The following is a 22,493-nucleotide window of genomic DNA, read 5'->3' on the forward strand; positions in this document are numbered from 1 at the left end:
ATCTTCGCAATTTTATTATATTTTAATACCTTTTATAAACTTTTTAGCTTGCATTTTTAAATAGAGACTATGGTATATTATCTATGAATATTTGTGATTAATTGTTCTTCCAATAGTAATATATGTTTGTATTTGATTATTGACTACATGTTTATGTACACGACTGCTACTATGTACTTTTATGATTTCTTTTGTTATGAAATCGAATAAAGTAAATTTGATTGATTGATTGACATATTTCTGGAACATCTCAGAAAATTGGTGACAAGCTACAGGCACAATGTAGTCTGTGAGGAATCAAGTAGTCATTAACTAAGCGATCAGGATTACAACAGAGAAGTCCAGTCCTCTGCTCTGTTCACACCAGTGTGTAAGCTGTTGGTATGAAGTATCTACTTAAGTTCCTCTTTGTTCAGTAATGAGGTAATGTTGCACCTCTAAGTGGAGGCTTTGCCACAGTTATCACCTGCCACTGTATATCATTCTCTGTATGGCATTTGAGTTTAAAGTGGTCCACTAATGGTGCGTTGCTGACTTTGCATCAAATGCGGCTCCTGTGCAGACAGATCCAAATGCACACTTTTTGTGTACTTTGCCCAACATAAATCTGTTCACATGGGCATGTAATGGCATATATAGCATTCACAAGATTGCAATTAGGGAATTGATTTAACATGGTGTTCACATTACTGTGTAAAAAGTTCTTGGTCTCAACAGTAAAAGGGCAGACACTACAATTACTACATTTATAATGTCCCAGACGAGGGTTCATATCCCAAATTTCTGGTAAGGTTTGAGTTTGCTTGGTGATGGGAAGGCTGGCCCTGACCAATTGATCTTTAATACTCCTGTTCTTGCGGAATGCAAATAAGGGTCATTCCATCTGCAGTACATCTGCATTCAATACTGGTCAATGTTTCAGTATACATTTCTGTATCTGATTGGTAACTGGGAAATATGTGGTTACACAAACCATGTGGTCATTCATTGTCTTGCTTGATTTTGGGTGTCATCCATGCCTCCCTATGACAGTGCCAGGCCCTGTTCATGGACTGTCTCACCAATCTGCATGGATATCTCCAGGTTTGTAGTTTGGTGCATAAAGTTGTGGCTTGAGAAAAGAAGTCCTGTTTAACAGAACAGTTTCTAAGGAGATGGAGGAACTGTGAAAAGGGGAGAAAATCCCTAAGAGCTCTTGGGTGATGGCTAGTGTAGGCAAGGAAGGTATTTCTTTCCATAGGTTGGCGGAACAAGGATGTAAAAAGTCTGTCTGCAGATTACCTGATAAGTAGGTTCAGAAAGACAATTTCTGACCTGTTATGGGTGATTGAGCATTTCAGTCCACTGCAGTGGGTATTGAGCCAAATTACAAAATCTTTAGGGTGTTCTCACAGCTATGTCAAATCATAAATATGTCATATATGTAGCATCTCCAGTGGCGAATCTGGTGGTGAAATGGATTGTTATGGGACAAAATAATCTCTGTTTCTCAATGGTCCATGAAATGTACAGCAAAGTTTGCCGCTAAAAATGCTCTCATGGATGTCCCTTTGATCTGTTGTAAATAGTTTCCATCAAATTCAAAATAGTGATGAGTTAAGCAAGGATCAGCAGTGTGAGAATAAACGATGTGGAAATTCCATGTGAGTGTGTCATTGGTTTGAGGGTTTTTTCAATGATCTTCAAGTCGTCTCAATGGGAAATATTAGTGTATAGGACTCGACGTCTAATGTACATAGAGTACTTGAATGGGGGTGAAAGGGGAGGTGTTCTACCTGTTAATCATATCCATAGTGTCTTTTATGTAATAAAGTGTTTCAGGTACAAACTCCTTAATGAAGAAGTCCAAATACTGACCGGGGCTCTAATATCGAGCCACACCCTGAAACAGAAGGGCGTCCAGGAGGTGCATTCATGTCCTTGTGCACATTAGGGAGTATATAAATCACTGGTGTCCTGGATATTTATTGGTCAAAAATATGAACTCGTTATGAGTCAGAAAACCTTCTGATTTTCCCTTTTCCATGATGTCAAGAATAAGTCTTTGTATATATCTGAAGGAATCAGTGTTAAGTCTGAGGTAATGGTCAGTATTTGCCAATTGCTTGAGAATCTCAGCTTTGCATGAGTCTGTATTCTGTATTACCACACCACCACCCTTGTCAGCTGGCTTGATGACTAATGAATGATCCAGTTTAAGACTTGTCAATGCATTTTTCTCCATGATAGATACGTTGTATGGGATGAAATTGCATTTCTGCTCTAAATTAGAAATCTCATTCAAAACTATTTTTTCAAAGGTGTGCACCTCAGAAGGAATACAGCTGTACGGAAGAGAGAAAGTTGAGCATGGTCGAAAATGTTTGTTGGCAGTACAGGGAAGGCTAGGATTGTCAAGAAAAAAAGGAATAATGGCGAATCTTTCTGAAAAACCTTAGCAAGACAAGCTGCAGGCATAAAAGGCTAAGAGCAGGAAAATGCCAACTTTCTAAAAGTTGTATTTTCAAAACTGTAATGGAAAATCCGACTTTACAATTACAGAGGGTTTGTTGTAAGGCTCTAACATATGTTTCCACCTCTCAATGGCTATGCTCTGTACTTAGTTTGAGCCAGTGGTCAGGGAGCTGGGACTTTTCCAATATGGCTCAGTGGGCAGTAGTTCTGATCCTCAGTTGTGACTATGCATGTATGTATTTGGTATTTCTATAGGGCAAATCTAGCCAAAAGCAGTGGAGCGCTGTAGATGGTCAAAGACAGGGATAAACTCATGAGTGATAGGAGAGGTACCTAGTTTGTGGACTATTAATGCATTGTGATGTAATGTACTTTAAAAAGGTGTGTCATCAACCCCTTCCTAAACTAAAGCAGCATTGGGACAGTCCTAATGGATATGTGGATGTTGTCCTAGATCATGGGTGCACAAATGGATAAGGCCTGATAACCAAGTACACAGAAATGTCCTAGCTTTCTGTCCCAGAAGACAAGCCTCCCAAGGCACAGCCATTAATAACGTGCATTACTGTGCATATGCAGTACATCAGGCAGTATTGGTGTTGTATCACAATCCGCTCCTTGGTCTCTTGCTGGCTGTCATTCTAATTAGGTGGGGAGAGACGCATCAGTCATGCACACTAGAGCATGTACATGAGATGGTATATTCTGGGTGTGGTGCATTTGGACCCTTCTATATGACTGTCACCCAGAACGCTTCCCACCCACCCGATGTCAGTTAGTTGCCCTTAACTCTTGCTGAGGTCGTATCCCAGTACTGTGGAAAACTGATGCCTAGTATCTATCCCCAGCTCACCCTATAGTGAGCACTTAAATGCCACTGTCACACCACCTAGGAGCTTTTCTGCTGGGCCTCTGAGTGCTAACTGTGTCCACAGGTTGTGAAGTTCAGACATGTGACCTGACTTTACCATCACCAGTGTGCTTTACATTGCCATGACTGGTCTAGTTCTAAGATGGCAGCTGTAGGGAAGGTATCTGATTTGTCTGGATACAGTCATCACTTGTTTCCTGCATGGCAAAGGCAGACAGTTAGTAACTTGTTTGTGAAATCAGGTCATTGCAAAAATGCTGCAAATGCACTTTGTTTAAGGGCCAAAACGTATTGCTGCGTAACATCAGCAGCCCAGGAGTTTCTGGCAATGGACATGAACTGGGTGGTGACTGTTCCCAGCCGCCCGTTTCACATGTTGTGAACTCTACGCGGTGACCTGAAATTGGTAGGTAAATGTTAAGGCTGCATCACCACGAAACTTACTCTCTAGAACTGTAGCACTGTCCAAATCCCTCAGACTGCACATTGAATGTTACAGTTGAAAAGGGTTTCATCTAGCATATCGCGCCGAGTGCTAAATAGGACACGTCTTACATGACGCGCTTCAGATAGTTAACCGCCTTGAATTCGGGACGGACGAGTGAATAAGCACTACCAATTCTGATCTTATCTTTTGCTTCTTGCCATGAAGAAGTCCAGTGGTCTGGACTAAACGCATTGGCTGTTATCTGTTGTACTTACCTTTTACATATAAGCCTTCGAAAAAAAATTAAAAACAAAAAGAAGATTTGTACGCACCTTGGAAATCGGATTAGTCTCTGGTTTTCTCTCATGAATAAGGACCCAGGCCGGGGAGGCGAAGCCGGACCTAATAGAGGCCCGGGCAAAACACCGTCCGGAGGTGGGAGGCCCTCTCCCGCCCCCATTAGCATGTTGGCTAGGCCGGCGGGGGCCAGGATTGGCCTCCTCGGGCAAAGCAAACCCCCCCAATCAGGGGGCAAGCTAGAGAGCGAAGGGGGAAAAAAGGGGGCATATGGCCCAGTAAATCTCACACATCCCCCTCCCTCGGATAAGAAGAAGAAGAATCGGCTGGACTGACCTGCGCGGAGAAGAAGACGACCGACGGTTTCGCGCCAATTTTGCAAGACAAAGACTCAATAGGGTCCAGGCTGCGTGGCAACTTTTTAGCCTCCACTTCCGCAGGGCAGGGCGACCAGCGGCTTTGCATTGTAGGGAGGATAAGCTGAGCGGCATCCGCTGCAACCGCACAACTTCAGGGCAGCGAATCAGCAGTAGCAACCTCTCGGCGACAGGGGCAGCGTGCACGGAGCCTCCACCCCCGCCATCGAAATTTAAGTGTGCGAGTCATCCGGCTTCGCGGACACAAGCCTTTCCCCTCCAGGTTATCACTTATCCGTGGGCCATGGCAAGCAGAGCGGGGGCAGTGTGGACAGAGCCTCCACCCCGCCGAGGACAGTGAGCATGGCTTTGTGGATGCTTCGCCAGGGGTCGCTTGTAGTTATTGAAGCGCCGGGGCAGCGTGATTGGAGCCTCCACCTCCGCCGTCCTTCCCAGCCGACTGGCACTCCGCACGTCCTCGCGCCACCACCCGGGAGCAAAGGGTGGAGGAAGTGGAAACTATTGAGAGCCAGGGGGCAGCGCTTTTGGAATTAGCTCCCACTCTTAAAGGGGCAGGTCCAAGTACAGTGCTGGCTGGAGCACGCTGAGCGTGAGATCTGTGGTGATTGACAAACATAATCAGGCAAGAGCAGCTGTGGTAGTGCGGCACAAGGGCTGAACCTGTGGGCACAGGAATAGACCAAGGATAGCCAGCCAGAAGGGGGCAGGTGGGAGGAAGATGCAGCCCTCGGCCCGTTTCAGGGATGTGCAGGAGAGGCCAGAAGAGACGCAACGAGGGATCGGGACCCGACCTGGATGAAGATTTACAGGCCATGTTGGAACAAGCCAGGGCCCTGGTGGCACTGAAAGGCCGGAGCTGGATGGACCAGCAAATCAAAGAAGGGTCCCAAGAAAAAGGAAAAAGGCAACGCCAAGCACCCCGAGCACCGCTGCCACCTAGTAAGGCGGCGAACAAGGGGCCTGCAGCCAAAACGGCGGCCCCTCGAAGAAGCAGAGCTGAGACAAGCAGCAAAGGAAAGGACACCCAGAACACCAGAAACAGAATCGCAGCGATGCCGGTACAAGTGGCCACCTCTGAATCGGATGACAGCAACGATGAGGAGGGGTCTGTGGCCAGCACAGTGGCCCCTCAGGTGAGACAAGGGAAAGGCGCTCAGGGTAAGCATGGAATGCGGAGCAGTGAGCGGGGCGCAAGATGGGGCGGGGGACCCAAAGCAAAACATTAACATGGGCACACAAATGGGGAGAACAACTTAGCAATACAGGGGACATGGCCCATGCACCTCCCTTGGCAGACAGGTATAGGTCAAGGGAGGCCAGATTTCCAGGGGAGGCCTGGTTGTATGTGGCTATGCAGCCACCACCATGGATGCCTTGGTGGCAATGGCCAGGGAGGGGAGCTCCATTCCCTGGGAACGCACCATGGGGCTCAAGAAAACAGCCCCGCGGCAAACAACACCGCTAACGCAGAGGTACAAGCAGAAAGGGCGTTAAGCAAGGAGCTCAGTGGTGTAAACCAGGTAGGGCACGGTGAGAAGGCAGGGGGTGAGCCGGCCACACGGGAACACACAGGGGCCCCTATGGGAGGCAGCATAAGTACAGCCAGAGCAAGCGAGGGGCAGGACATTATTGGGAAACAGCGAGCGAGTACCTGCGCCCCTCCCCAAGCGACCACCCCACGACAACAAAGCTGGTAGGACTGGCCAACCTTATCCCACTCACAACACACAGGATAAAAAAGACGAGGACAGGAGGACCCCGAGGAAACCCAGGGTGGACAGATCAATAGAAAATTGGCTAAAGGATTTCAGAACCCTGGCATGCGTGTTCATTGAAAAATCCCCACAAAGTGCTGGAGCGGTACTCCTCTACGAGCAGAAGGTGCACGAGGCACAGCAGCAATTTCAGGGGGATGCATGGCTACAATATGACGAAGGCTTTAGGAAAAAATTGCACGTATGGCCAACAATAGGCTGGGACTGCCACGACATGGAGGGCTACTCCAAACACATGGTGGCAGCCAGGGAGGGGGTAGGCGCAAAATAGGTTAATTTTCGTCCCTATATGAGTATGGGCAAGTTCGAGAAGCAGGGTAAACCTTTCAAAGGGAAGAGCCAGACAGCTAACAAATCAAGCAAGGCATGCTGGAAATTTGACAAAGATGAGTGTAAATGGGGAGCGTCATGCAAGTTCAAGCATGCATGTGGGTCATGCAGGGGAAACCACCCTACCATATGATGCCGGCGAGTCACAGGGCCAGGGACAGACAAGCCAAAAACAGGCCCAAAGAAATGAGATGCGGGCCAGTCGTTGTCTGGGGTGAAGGGGGCGGAGGACAGACGCTTCCAACACCCATAAAAACAGGCAGGCTGCTTCATCTGCTGCAAAACTATCACAAACCAACAGACCGGCTGCTGCAAGCGGAGGGGGTTCACGCAAGTTTTTCCAATCCCATACAAGTGCCCCAAAGGTGCACGAGAGAGCAGGAACCTAAAGTCAGTCAAAGACAACCCTGAAGTAACAAAACAAAAGGTGGAAATGGAAGTGATGTTGGGCCGAGTGGCGGGTCCCTTCCCTTTGCCACCATTGAAAGACATGGTAATATCACCACTCGGCATAGTGCCAAAAAAGAGCGGGGAAAATTCCGGCTGATTTACCACCTGTCCTACCCAGAAGGGGGGTCGATCAACGACTGGCTGGAGCAACGGGCGGGCACGGTGGCCTATGCTTCAGTGGGCGATGCAGTGGACCTCATTAGGCAGGAAGGGAAAGGGGTCTTGATGGCAAAGTCAGATGTAGAATCAGCATTCAGGCTTTTGCCAGTGCACCCAGACAGCTACCATCTGTTAGGTTTTAAACTGGAGGGGAGCTACTACTTTGACAAGTGCCTCCAGATGGGTTGATCAATATAATGCGCACACTTTGAGGCTTTCAGTAGTTTTCTAGAGTGGTAACTGGGAACACGCACACCGCGGGGGGTCGTGTCCACTACCTAGATGACTTCCTGTTCGTGGAAAGGGCGGACACCGATGACTGCGCCACTCTCCTAAGCAATTTCATAGAGATGGCCCAGGAGCTAGGCATCCCTCTGGCGCAGGATAAGACACAAGGCCCCACAACCAAACTGGCTTTTCTGGGAATAGAGCTGGACTCAGTAGCCGGTACATGCAAACTGCCTCCAGAGAAGGTAGCTGACCTACTTAGTGAGATAAAGAGGTTGAGGCAGCAGAAAAAAGCAACTCTGGAGGAAGTGCAACAGCTGCTAGGGAAACTGAACTTTGCCACATGGGTAATCCCCGCAGGGCGCACCTTCGCCAGATGGTTAGCATGGCTAACTAGGGGCATGACACAGAAGCACCACAGGGTTTGCATCATGCAGGGGGTGAAGGAAGACCTGGAGCAATGGGAAAGCTTCCTGACAGACTTTAACGGTACCCTGATATGGTGGGACCCTTGGGTACAGACAAGCGAGCTGGAAATTTACACCGACTCAGCTGGGGGGTACGGTTTCGGAGCAATCCTAGGAACCACCTGGTCAGCAGGGGAGTGGCCGGCTACATGGCACAACTCCGGGCTAACCGCAAACATATCATTGCTAGAGCTGTTCCCCATAGTAGTATCCTTCCACATCTGGGCCCCGCAACTAGCGAACAGACAAATCACGTTATGGTCTAATAACCACGCAGTAGTACAAGTGATTAACACAGGAACTGCGTGATGCCCAGCAGTATCAACCCTGCTGCGGAAGCTAGTAGGCTGGCAGTTAAAAGGCAACATTGCGCTGAGGGCAAGACACATTCCGGGAGTAGAAAACTTAGTTGCAGATGCCATTTCTCGTTTCCAGTGGGAGAAATTCAGGCAACTGGCCCCAGACGCAGACAGAAGGATGACCCCAATGCCGGAGGAAGCATGGGCATGGGTGGAAGCGGGTTGAGGTTTTTACTGAACAATGCACTGGCCCCAAAGACGAACATCCGTTACAGTAAGTGTTGGGAGACATTCAAGGTCAAGACAGGATTGAAGAGGGGACAATGGGCCACATAGAAGGAGGTCCTAGAGTTCACTAATTGTGCCTTCTTGGAAGGAAAGTTAAAGACATGGGCCCAGGCACATTTAAGTGCAGTAGTGCATTCCACGAAATTGGCAGGGCAGGAAGACCCGACCAAGGCGTTTGAATGTAGAATGGCTATGAAGGGCTGGGGTAGGCTCCAGCGGGCACCAGAGGACACAAGGCGCCCCAACCACTTTAACTTACTGCAAGGGATGCTGGGGGCCCTGGCTGGGATCTGCTCATCAAGACAGGAAGTAACATTATTCCGGGCAGTGTTTGCAGTGGCATTCTTTGGGGCTTACAGGGTCAGCGAGTTGGTAGCCCCATCAGTGGTACACCCAGGATCGGCATGCATACACAGAGGGGATGTTGAAATGCAGAAGGGCTACATGGACATACTACTACAGCGGTCCAAGACAGACCAGGCAGGCAAGGGGAAATGGACCAGGATACACTGCATGAAGGACGCAAGCTGTTGACCGGTGTGCCTACTGAAAGAACACCTGGGAAACGGGCTGGGAGGTAAAGGGTCGCTCTTCCAGCACAGGGATGGGTCTTTCCTCAGTCGCTTTCAGTTGATAGCGGTGTTGAGGAAAACCCTGGATGCATTTGGTCTCCCCACGTGTGAATATGGGTCACATTCATTTAGAATAGGGGTGGCCACCAAGGCGGCAGGGCTAGGATTGGAAAGTGGGGTGATCAAGGGGATAGGGCACTGGGCGTCCGGCGCTTTCATGCGCTACATACGCCCGACGATGTACTAAGCCCCACTTCTCCCTCCCCTCCTTTTACAAGTCCGAACACTTCACAGAAGAAGGTGTGGATCGTGGAGCACTCCTACATAACACAGGCTCAACGATGGGCAGCAGCCAGACGCAACTTCGGCGGAATATGGCTGCGGGAATCCAAAATAAAATGGCAGGGACGCTCGGGGATGAAATGGGAACAACTGCTACCTGCAGTGCGGGAAGCTTTACAACAAGGTGGAAAACCGGATGCGGTAGTGGTCCACCTGGGCAGAAATGACTTGGCAGCATTGGGGCGGAGGGCACTCCTGGAAGAGATGCTGAAAGGCCTCACGGCATTGGCACACCTGATACGCCCTGCAGAAGTAATCTTCTCAGAAATCGTAGTACGGAAAGGCTGGCGGGGGGCAATGGACCTGGGGGCAGTGGAAAAATCATGACGAAAACTCAATATTACCATGGCCAAGGTGTACAGGGCCAATGGGTGGGGGTTCGTGAGGCATGGGTTCATAAACCTAAGATCCCCAGGGTACCACCTGTAAGATGTGGTAAACCTCACAGGAGTGGGAATGGATATGTTCCTGCTGAATATTTAGGGGTACTAGAGCAGAGGGGCTTCCAATAACCGTAGGGAAAGGAAAAGGGCGTCTTAAGGGAGAGTTGGGGTAGAGCTCCCTCCGATCGACAAACCGTAGGGAGCGTGGCGGCACTAACCCAACAAAATTAGTAAAAAAGAGAAGAACTCACTAGAAGGTAGATGGAAGGCTCTCACAGTGTCCTTGGGATGCCACACGGCAGGGGCATTGAGGGAGTCAAAGAGCGGCATGCCGCCATACAAGATTAGAGGTAATGCTCCCGCAGGACCCTTGGGATGCTTTACGGCAGGGGTTCAGGAGAAGAGAGCAAGGACTCAGCCTCAAGAAATTAGTGTAGAGGCTCATGAAAGGTCCTTGGGATGCCACACGGCAGGGACCTCTGGGTGAAGGGAGGGTCCATGAATGGGTACAGGGCGAGCAGGACGACACTTGCAGCCTGGACAAGTCCAGACGGAAACCCTCCAAATCAGTAGCAAGCTGAAGCCTAGCCCGTGAATCAGAAGCCCAAAAGGGGTCCCTCCCCTCCCAGGTTATTGAGAAGGCTGAGTCCTTAAGGCAAGAAAATGCTAAAGAGTAAGGTAATTAAAGAAGGGACATGGATAAGAAATGAAATGTGTACATAACCATGAACGATTTAAATGTATAAATTGTTGCTTTGTGAATAAACTGCGACCTTTTCAGGCACAAAGAAAGTTGTCAGTGGTGATTTAAGGTAAAAGCACCAAGTTGGCGTTGAAGGGCAGGGGGAGCGGGGCAGGGAGACTCGCCGCCTGGAAGGGGTTTGCTAAAATTGTTGTATGGTGCACCTTTTGCTGTATTTAAATCTGTATAGTCCTCTTGTTGGGCTGCACCTTGGAATCCGGTGCTAAAACTGAGTGCATATATCAGGTATACTGTATTTTCTAATAATTTGGGGATAACAGGGTTGGTGCGATTTGTTCTACGGGTTCTGCTATCATGCCTACATTTTTATTTTATAAGTATCTTGGCACAGGCGGAAACATCTGAAACAGCAACTCAGAGATACTGGTTTAATTAGAAAAGGTGGCACAGAAGATAGTTGGTGGAGAGAATAGAGGCAACATAGGTGACATTCGGGACAATTCAGATAGAGAACCAGTGAAGAGTTGAGAGATATGACTGATGAGGAACAAAAAGGAGGATGAGATAGAGGGTCATTGTGGGAGCAGTTTGCAAGGTTAGACACAGAGGCCTTGGGAAGTTGGCAAACGGTTAGATATACGAAAGCATGGGGGGTGGCCTATTTTTACATATAATGTCACAGACATGTTAGTAGAGAGGATGGTAGTGAGCCTAGATACAATGAAGGTGTTAGAGGTAGTACTAAAGTCAATGCAGGAAAATCATTGTGGCCAGTAATACATTATGAAGATCAACTGTTGTAATAAACACATTTTCGCACATGTATCACTATAGTGCAAAGATCACTTTTCAGTTTATTGACCCAGTATAGCAACACTGACATTAGAAAAAACACAGTTTACTGCCTCACAGATTGCATATAACAATTAGTTTACATAGTTAAACACAACGATTGGAGGTCTTTTCAATGTGATTTCTACTTACTGCACACATGTAACCCTGGAATGCTTGGTTTAGCTAAATATATGTTATTTAAAAAAAATTACAGGTGGAAAAATGCCATGGCATAAACCATATATGCAGAGGCATCCCCTCCCCTGACCCGTAGCACCTCTTTACCTCTTATAGCATAATACAGTCTGCACATCTCTATCATTGCTCATATTATCTCTCTATACGGGCACTTACCTGTGCAGAACACCTCAGAGTTTGTCTGGCCGGTAAATTGGTAGACATAAAATCCATTGGAAACAGTATTCTGTGGACAGGCCTTCACGAGCAGAGAGCCAATCACCTGCGACGATCCATCCACCAAGTTCATCTGTAGAGGAACAGACTTGATTCCTTCACCCAAGGCAGGGTGAGATGCTGCCAGACTAAATGGCTTGGCTGATCCACATTTTAGGCCGCCAGTCACATTTCCCACCTGCATCGACACACCGTACGCTCCCTCGTACCTATGCCAACCATAGATATTCCGGTCTGACTGGAAAATGCCAGATGAACTTGTGTTGGAGAGGCGTGTGGAGCCATCTAGCAACCCGTACTGATCGCATGGGTCAGCACACTTTGCACTTCCTACAACATTCAGGCAGTCCATGCCTGGAGGACATGGGCCCCCGGGACATTGTACATCCGGGTAGTTCAGCTTACACCTATAGCCACCATTGAAGTTTGTACAGCCTGAACTGGGAACACACTTGTTCATAGATAAATCTGCTGATGTGCATTCATTTATGTCGACACAGTTGTTCTGGGCTGTATTCCACGTGGTCCCACTAGGACAGCACCCAGCAGTAGGGCAGGCAGCAAGGGGTATACAGGTGAAGCCATTTCCAAGGAATCCAGTTTTACAGGAACAGGTCACATATCCTGTATTCAGGACAACATTGGAAAGTCTTTTGTCACAAAATGAGGAATCCTTCGCATCTGGGGGACAGAGAATTAGAAAAGAATTAGATTGTGATCTCTTCCCACGTCGGCAGCAAAGTTGTATGTATTTCAGTCAGAAACAAAGCCAAGAGAAACAGGAATAGATTTTGATGATTTCACAAGCAGCTTTTTATTAATTGCAACAGTAAAAAGGAACTTTTCATATCCTGAGTAGATGGCCCTGAGGATCAGAAGAATGCGTTATGGCCAAGGCAGCTCTAAAGATCATATCAAGCAGAGATAACATCAAGATGTTAGCTCCAGGAGGCCTACAGAGAACATGGAAGTGTTTTCTCCTGATGACATCACATATTATATCACTCATGACATCTCAAATGACATCACTGATGACATCACTGATGACATCATCCAGTGAATGTGTGTTTCTTTAAAGTTTAAATATGTTTTATATATATATGCCAAAGTGTATTGAAGAATGAGTGGGTGTATAAGTGTCTGAATGGATGATTTAATGGGTGCATGACTGATCGTATAAGTGACTGATTAAGCGTATCTTACTGAATATATGGGTTATTGAGTAAACTGTGTAAATGTCTGTATAAGTCTGTCAGTTGGTGTATAAGTGACTTCATGGGTTGGTGGGTTGCTCCATGACTGTCTATATGGGTTATAGATTGGTTGTCTGAGTATCTGTATGGGTGCCTGAGTGTCTTTGTGAGTGGGTGGGGTGGATGACTCTGTGCATAGATGTGTGAGTGGGTGATTCACTGGGTGATTGGGTTCAATAGTGCATCTGTAAAGGGCTGTATGGTTGGGTGAGTTTGTGTATGGGTGTTTTGGCGAGTGAGTGGATGTCCCAGTGGTATATGTGTGAGTAAATACATATGTGAAAGGCAGTATATATGAGTTTTGGGGTATATAAATGACTATACGTGAAAGTGAGTGATTGTGAGAGTGACTGTATGGATGAGTGTCTGCTTGTATGAGTGATTGTATAAGAGAGTAAGTATGTGTTGGTACTTGTATATTTAAGTGACGTGGTCTGTGTATAACTGTATAGGTGAGTACATTGGTGTGATTAATTCTTTGCATGACTGAGGAGGTGTGTGAGTAAGTCTATGGATGAGTGGTGGTGTGTGAGTGTATGTATGTGCTGTATTGATGAGTGACTGCATGTATGAGTTACTGTATGGGTGAATGAGTGGATGTGTGGATGTGTGTGTAGACCTTAGAATCAGTGAGTGCGTATGTAGTAACTGGTATTGGTGTGTTTATGGTTTCAAAAATGGTAGCCTATATTTTAGAGTGGGTGTATCAATGGTTATATTAGGGTGTGAGGAGGTGCATCAGATTATCACATGGATAATGTCATCAGTGATGTCACTGACCATGTCATGCGTGATGTAATATGTGATGTCATCAGCAGTGCATTGCAGGGCACGAGTTATAGTTAGCTCCACTAACTATAACGGACGAATTTCTCTGGTTTAATGCGAGTGAAATGTCCAACTAACTATAACGTCCCTGAATCCTATGGTTTTTTCAGTGAATTTCTAAGGTTTTTTAAATACTAATTTCTAACTATAATGTGCCTGAGACCTATAGTTTTTTCAGTGAATTTCAAAGGTTTTTAAATGCTAATTTCTAACTATAACGTCCCTGAAACCTATGGTTTTTCCAATGAATTTCAAAGATTTTTTAAATGCTAATTTCTAACTATAACATAGCAGTCATCAATGGACCTGATCGAACGCCTTAGCGGCGTCGAATGCTACTGCTGTCACAGGGAGATTTAGAGATTCAGCCAGATCGATTACGCTGAGCATTGTAAAAGTCAATTCATTAAGTTGCCTTCCAGGAACAAAGCCCCTCTGATCCTTATGAACTACACTCTTAATTATCTTTGCAACCCTAGCTGCCAGTATCCCTGTGAACACCTTATAATCTACATTCAGCAGAGATATGGGCCTATAGTACTCTGCAGACAACGGATCCTTATTTGGTTTTAAAATTAAAACAATCGTTGCCTCAGCCCAAGATGTTGGAGGATCCTCCCCTTCCCTCAAGATAGCATTAAAAAGTTTTTTAATCATAGGTAGACCAGATGATTCGGCATTAGGGCACTTATATGGGGCAATGCTAAGTGAGCTCGGCAAAGAACATAGGCAATTTCTTTTTAAGTTCGGGGATGCTAAATTTTGCAAAAAAGTGAAATTGAAGATCTTATTGCAGGCAGTAAAGAATTGGGTGTTTCTTCGGAAAAAACTTGGAATATCGTATTACTCTGATCATGCTCCAATATGGGGTTCCCCCGGTACCCCAGCCTGCTTGGAGGATAGGCTCAGCCTACCATTGAAACAAGCGGGTATCTTAAGGTGGGGAGATCTGAGAATGGGAACGGATTTGGTCACTTGGGAGTCTTTGAAAGCATGTACTCGGGCACTATTAACCAGATTTAAATTCTATCAACTCTCCGCTTGGTGGGACAGGCAAAATTGGGGGGAACAGAATGATGATTCCTGGTTAATTCAAGCGATGTAACCTGGCGGTATCAAAGGAGAAATTGCTCTTTGGTATCGAATTCTTATTGAAGCGGAAGATGACATTGACCAAGACATTCAAAAGATCTGGAGTCATGATGTTGTTAATATTAATCTAATTGAGACCTGGATGACCACATTTGCATTGCTTCGAGAGATAGTCAAACCTGCCTTCTTAAAACGTAACCATCTGTTTACTTCATATAGAGCATATTGGTCCCCAGTAAAACTTACAAAAACTACCGGAAATCAATATCTGTGTTTAAGGTGTCAAGATCCTCTAGCAGATGACTATCATATGTTTTTAAGTTGCCCAGAGATTACTAACTATTGGTCGGACCTATGTGAATTCTTGTCAGAAGTAACTGGAACACGGTTAAAAGTAACCCCCTCACTCATATTTTTTAGAATTCATGATAATTCAGTTTTCTTAAATAAGAGAGCAGTAAGATTAATATTTTATGTTATTTTATTGGGAAGAAGAGAGATATGTGGAAATCTACAATCCCACCCCTTTTCTCAGAGTGTAAAAACAACATCATAAATATCAGTAAACAGGATATGGCATGTGATCCAGGAAGTCGGAGGAAAGTTTGGGATATGTTGGTTGACTGGTGTCAGAGGAATGGGGTCCAAGGATTAAGCCAATAAATAGCTGTCGGTCCTGGTCCCCTTCTTCTGTGTGTCATGCTTAAGAGGGGTTGGAGTGGAAGCAGCTAGATTTCTTGTGTGGAATGACTCTTTTCCCGTTTGGCTTTTGCTAAGGGAAAGGGAGTATTGCCAACAAGTTAAGCGTCAAAATGAGGACACCAAAAAAAACACAAAAAAAACCATAGCAGTCGTGTTTGCAGAGTGGTGGAGAAAGGTGAGCGTGGCCTTCAAACACCTTTTATCAATCCCACTGTGTGGAATTTAGCAGAGGTAACAGTAGGGATAGTTATCCCCCAACGTCAACCTTGAAGGCCAACTACCCCTTTTATTACCTCCAGTAAGTCCCACACAGCAGGATTGCTAACTTGTTATATCAGACCCCACCCCCTCCCTGCACCACTCTGCAAACGTGCCCCCTGGCACGTTGTAAGTTGACAAATCACCCTGACACTTTTAAGATAGGAGCTGGCTGGAGCGCCCCACTAGTATAAAAAATTTCGCGAAGATTCGTCAAATGACGCCAAAGTTATTGGGAAAACAAAAAACGCTTTTTCAATAGAAACGAGGTCTGAACTATAACTACCTACTGGCGACTGCCAGTAGGTAATATATATATATAAATTACCTACTGGCGGTCGCCAGTAGGTAGTTATAGTTAGGACCTATTATCCATAGGAAATCCGCAACATTCTATTTGGAATAACTTTGGCGCCGGTTGACGAATGTTCGCGAAATGTTTAAAACTGGTGGGGAGCACCGGTCCGCTCCTATCCTGAAAGTCTCGGGTTGATTCATCAAGTGGGGTCTGAAAAAAAGGGGGTCTGAAAACATGTTTTCCCCATGCAATTTTCCATAGGAAACTTTAATCGCAGCTACAGCCCGACTGCTGAACGGAATTACACCAAATTTGGCAAAGAGGTTCACACTCGTGCCTTTTGGTTAAATGGTGTAAATCCGCTCAGTAGTTGCTGAGAAAATCAAAAGTAAAATCACATATATATCTATGGCCTCGGAGCATCCGCGCACCGTATGCGCACCCAGCGTGCACCCTCCCGATCACGAGCTGCATGCTAATTGGCTGTCAACTGGCTGTCAACGCTCCAAACCAGTGGATCAAGTGTGCAAAACATATAAAGGGGACAGGGTAGAAATACCCTGACCCTCTAGACCTGCTAGGGGGTCCCACAAGGAACCCCAGGGCCCCCCAAAAAATGTTTTGGGGACAAAAACAGCAAAATGCGCGTAGGGTGTGCGGATCCTGCCGTAAACAATAAAATAAAATGAAGCGAGGGCTCCCGCGCTTCTTTAATAATTAGCCCCCGGGGGGGCTAAATCCCAGGGGCAAAAATAATAAATTTCATGGGGGCCCAGAGGGGCCCCCTATTCCCGGGGACCGCCAACCCCCAGGGCTACAAAATAAATGGGTGGAGGGCTCAAAGGCCCCCCCAGCCCCAGGGTCTGCTACCCCACGGGGCTTTCAAAAAAATGCGTGGGGGGCTCAAAGGCCCCCCCAAGCCACAGGGACAACCACCCCCTGGGGCTTTTTATATTGTGGGAGGGGGACGTGTGGCCCCCCTCCTGGAGCCGTAGAGGACCCTGGGGACCGCCACCTTCCAGGGCCGGCTCCTGCAGTGTCTCGGGGTGCCCACCCCGGGACACTGCTGTTTGTTATGGCAGGGCGGGAGCCGAGGCTGCCGCCCTCTCATAGCAAACTTGGTTTGAATTTTCAAGACAGAGCAGGGAAATCTGCTCTCTCTTTCAAAATGCAAACCATATTGCTTTTCCACACGGGAGCTGCATGTTAGCAGCTCCCCGTGTGGAAAAACAATGCCGGCTCCCGAAGGACGCAGGGAGCCAGCTGGGACCATGGGGGCATTGGGGCTCCCCCCATGGTCCCCACCGTTGTATATAGGCCCTGGGGGATGGGGTCCCCGGGAAGAATAGAAATTAGTGATAGGTGCTAAAAAAAAATTATGGGCAAATTCAGAGTCGTGCACCCAGCGCGGCGCTCAGCGCGGCCCCATGGCGTGCACGCGCTGGGTGCGCGACTCCTAGCGCATTGGGTGCGCGACTCCAAGCATAAAAAAGTTCTATTTTTCACATATACATCAAACTTATGTGTTTAGATCTTGGGTGGCTCTAAAAAGAGCCGCTGTGTTTATTGAGAGATTTTGGTACTTATAAGTAAGTATCTATGCAGAGTCTAAAGATGATGAGGAAGACTCTTTTACCCTCATCTGTAAAATGTACAGCATCTCTCCTATAGATGCCATCCATATTGAAACACAGATTGTTGTGGTAAATGGACCCCATCCTATAATCTCGGAGAAAAGCAGAAACAGCTTTATTGACATGTTTTCTAGCTTTCTCAATCTGTGGACAAAATTGATTGGACCAGTTCCATTTCTGTCTTTGGCATATGTTGGAATAGACAAAGGCAGATTGGGGGAAAAGTGACATCAATTCTCCAAAGGTGTCCTTCATAAGCATTTCCAGACCTACCCCAGTCAAAGTGCCTAGGTCATTGCCACCACAGTGCACAATTATGAGGTCAGGGTGTTGGAGATGCAAAAAGGATTTAACCAATGGCATCAATTGGTGCCACTTTAATCCTCTCTGACCAATCCATGTAATGTCTACATTTGGCAAAGCTAGGTCTTTGTCAATGCCTCTGTTTTCTGCATACCTTTGGCTCCAGAAAACATAGCTGTGTCCCACAATCCACACTCTAAGCATCTTGAAAGGAGGTCTGGGTGCACTCAGAAGGTGTCTGTATGTGAAATGGCAGTTTGAAAAGTAAGATTTTTCAAAATGGTGGATAAGATGCAGTTTTGAAAAAAGAAAAGAAATGATAGGCTGTTTGAGAACATTCTAGACTGAAAAGTAGGGTGCATGTTTCTATCTTTTAAAAGCATGTTTCCTATTGGTTAACAAAAACTATTTGAAAGGAACATTACATAGGATAAGCTGATATTTTGAAAAGTCAAGCACACTTGCTGTTTGGATTAGCAACATTGTGTGCTGAACTTGTGACCTGTGTGTTCAGTAGAGTGTTCCATGAACTGTTACTGTGGTAACAGGCAGTAAGCAGACTGGGGGTAGGGTTCAAATTGATGTCAATTGGAAAGGGTTGAAATGTGTAACCAATAGAAATGTGTGTTATCTTTTGAATTAATGTGGGAAGCAATGTGATTTGATATTTACATGTACATGTGTGCAGAATGAGAGGGAAAGTTTGCAATTTTTTGGTTTTGCTAAGAGCATTGCAGTACAGACATTCTGGTGTGTGACTGACATACGTCTTAATCTACAAATCAATTTGAAAGGTGAGTTATTAATTTGTGAGGGGTTGTATGTGGTGCCTTTGTTTTTAATAAGAGTAATATGTTTCTCCTGCTAAAGTCCAGGGAGTAGTGTTGCTTGTCTAGAATCACATTGTGAGTCTGTCTGCATTTCGGCAACCATTGTGAGAGAAGCATTTGGGTACTTCATCTATTTGTATACACATAACTGCTTAAAAACCTATCCTGTTCTAAAGTTTTGGTAGAATTAGAAGCCAGTCATTGCTTATGCATTCGGAAAATGAGTCAGGCTTTGACACTAAAGTGCAGTACTGAAATATGTAGAATGTGTGCAGTTACCTTACCCCTTCCAGACTAGTGACTGTGTTTTGGTAAAGTCCAAGGGATAATGTTGCTTGTCTAGAATCACACTGTGAGTCTGTGGCATTTGGGCAACTATTGTGAGAGCAGCATCTGGGTACTTCATGTCTTTGCAGACAGATAACTGCTTTAAAACCTTGTCATGTTGTCAAGTTTTAGTAGCATTAGAAGCTAGTCATTGCTTATGCATTCACAAAATGAGTCAGGCTTTGACACTAAAGTGCAGTACTGAAATATATAGATTGTGTACAGTCACCTTACCCCTTCCAGAGTAGTGAATGTGTTTTGGTAAAGTCCAAGGGATAGTGTTGCTTGTCTAGAATCACACTGAGAGGAAAAGGCATTCTTCTCCATGTAAATACAACCTCATCACACACACCACTTTGCGTTAAAAGGGCGTTCTATAGGTGTTGTTCTTTGTATGTGCACAGAACACTGATAGAACAAGACACATCTCCAGATTTATCATAAATCATAAATCTGGACATGTGTGTGAATGCTGCACCATCCTCCAATTGGTGTAGCAAGGCATAACAAGGAGAATTGTTTTCATTTCTCCTCATTTTTTCTCTTTCAATATGCTACAATGCACAGCATACATTGAAGGAGAAAAATGCCTTTACTGATTGTTTTTGTGCAGGAAGGTTTGTCTTCCTGCACAAAAACAAACTCCACACAACACAGATATCCTTGCACCATGGTGCAAGGGTGCCTGTGTCACCACATGGCTGCAGTTTAAGCAGCAGTGCAGAGGGAAGCATAGGCGTGCGACATATTTATGTACATATGTTGCATCCCTGTGCTTCAGAAGTACCACAGCACACTGCAGCTAAAGAGCTTACAGTGTCATGCTGCAGCACTTCCTTATAAGTCTGCACTTATACATTCACCATACACTAATAATGCATTATTTCAGTCAATTATGCACTACGCATACATTCATCTAAACTTTCACACACTATCATACAAATATAGCTCTTTTTTAACCAGAGAAGTTAGTTCTGAAAAGAACTATTTTTTTCTTTTTTTTGTTTTATATATATTTTTTTTCTGAACACTTTTTTGATTTTCGGGGGGTTTTTTCAAAAGGAAAAAAAGAGAATTGGAGGAACAAAACAATGAACTTCAGGGGAAAAAAAACCTCTAGCACCGATGGTTTTCTTGTGTTCTGCAAATCAAATCCACGGATTGCACTTTATGCAGTGCTCCTTCAGGTTGGCGAATTGTGGACGTATGTCCAGATGTTGTGTGGATGGAGACGTCCCAGAAGTACTGGGTACTGCAGGTGGTGGATTCTCACCCAGTCTTCTGCACTCTTCGTGCACCAGGTTTACAGGGTGCAGACTTTTTAGGTGCTTGTGCATACTTGCGGTCCCGCAAGAGTATTTCTTGGTTGCATCTCCACGTGACAGGACCCTTTTGCAGATTTTACAAGTTACTCTGGTTGTTTTAACTTTTTTTTCTCCTTCGGGAAACGTACAAAATTTCCACACAACTGATGTGTACCTCTCAGGGCGTGGAGGTTCAGCCACAAATCCATCATCTGATCAATGGTCAGACTCAGATTATGGCTGCTGTCCTGAAGCCATTGTTTCGCAATGAAAAGCAATAGTAGGTGTGCACTCAGCAAAAAAAGGTTCTTCTCAGTTCAGAGTTGCTCCTCCAAAGAAGGTCTAAGAAGAATGATTGAAATGGGTGGGGTCCTTCAATAGTTAGAATAGGAAGTCTAATGAACCAATCAAATCTCATTAAAAACTAATATAGGTTTATTAAAAGTAAAAGTATATTATTTTTATGATTTGCTCAGATAATGTCTTGCCTTAATATTTATATAAAATACATATATATATATATCTTTTTGAAATGAAAACTTTTTGCGGAAGTCGCGCACCCACTGCATCAAACATATATATGACGTCACGCTGAAGCACGTGAGCGTCCCGTAACGTAATAGGTATGTGTCTCGTATGCGCCTGGAGTCGCATAACGGTCGCATAGCAACCGCGCAGGAAAATACGCACCCATCGCACACCCTATGCGGATCCTACACAACAATCGTAAAATGGCGGCTAGGTTCCGCGGAGTGATCGAGAAAGGTACGCTTTGGGTGCGCAACTCCAAAAAGAAATTGAAAAAAAAACAATAAAACAATATCAGAAATATATTTTAAGAAATATAAAATAAAATAAAACAATATTAGAGTTTCAATATTTTTAAAAACATTTTTTTTCAATTTATATTACAAATATGTAATGTAATTTAAAAAATAAAACATGTAAAAATAAATAGTTAAAAAAATTTAGAAAAACAGTATCAAAAAACTAAATATAATAATTATTATATTTAAAAATTATCATTTAAAAAACCTTTGAAATTCACTGAAAAAACATAGGTTTCAGATATGTTATAGTTAGGAATTAGCATTTAAAAAACCTTTGAGGAGGAGCCTAGCGCGCAACCAAGATGGCCGTGTAGGTGCGAGGCTCCCGAGGACCTCCGCGACCTCCTACAACTATCCTGAAATTATCCTGTCCCAGATGAGGGGACTGTGTTGGTGAGCCTGAGCTGAGGTGGCACCCGTTTTCCGCTTCCAAATCGGACCTCGGACACCGGCGTGAGCACCGATCGAGGGTTGCGGCCTTCTCCTCGCCGAACCCCGGATTTGAGCTGTGGGGCGATCCGGAGACAAAGTGAACAACAGCGGCGGGCAGGGCTTGGCGACTCGAGTACCCCGCACTTTCACTTTCGCTTTCGCACCCCCCTTGCTGTCTCTGCGAGGTTGGGTCGCGGGGCTTTGTGTGTCGGTGTGGCCTCGCTGGGAGATCCTGCCTGCCCGCCGGCTGTGATCCACCCCGCAGATCTGAGGTGGCCCCCCCCGGAGCCCGTGAACCGGCTTGCCTGCCCTTCACAACGTGGCTGCTGCGACCAGGAGACTGGGACCATGGCCACGAAACAAGATGGTGACCGGGCAAAGATAAAATCGACCCGGCGTGGCGCAGCCCATCAGTCAAACAGCATGGACCGCTATACCCTCCAGAAGGGATCTCCCGAGGTGCCACGCAGATCCCCTGAGGGCCCTACTGATGCTCCTGATCTGCCCACGGATCTGACTCTGCGGGATGTCATGGGCGCCATCGCCGAGATGAAGGCCTCGGTGGGCCAGCGTTTTGATACGCTGGCGCAGAAGATCGACTCGGTCCTCGTGGATGTTGGCCTGGTAAGGGCCGATCTTTCCAAAACCAACGACCGAGTCGATTCTTTGGCCCACACCGCATTGGGCCTTACGACAGATGTGGCGGCCCTACAAACGGAGGTGCGCCGGCTT

The 22,493-nt window shown here is 45.9% G+C and overlaps 1 protein-coding gene across 1 annotated transcript in view; it reads right to left on the reverse strand.

Annotated features, from left to right (window-relative positions):
- The window catches only part of LOC146857264 (uncharacterized), a 90,621-nt gene that overhangs the window by 14,277 nt on the left and 53,851 nt on the right, over positions 1-22,493 (reverse strand). Inside the window, exon 3 of the mRNA XM_085647775.1 lies at positions 11,611-12,351. Coding sequence (XP_085503901.1) covers positions 11,611-12,351 — 741 coding nt within the window. The remainder of the gene's footprint in view (positions 1-11,610; positions 12,352-22,493) is intronic.

This window comes from Triturus cristatus, chromosome 3_2, assembly GCF_964204655.1.
Source record: "Triturus cristatus chromosome 3_2, aTriCri1.1, whole genome shotgun sequence".
NCBI classification, from domain to species: Eukaryota; Metazoa; Chordata; class Amphibia; order Caudata; family Salamandridae; genus Triturus; species Triturus cristatus.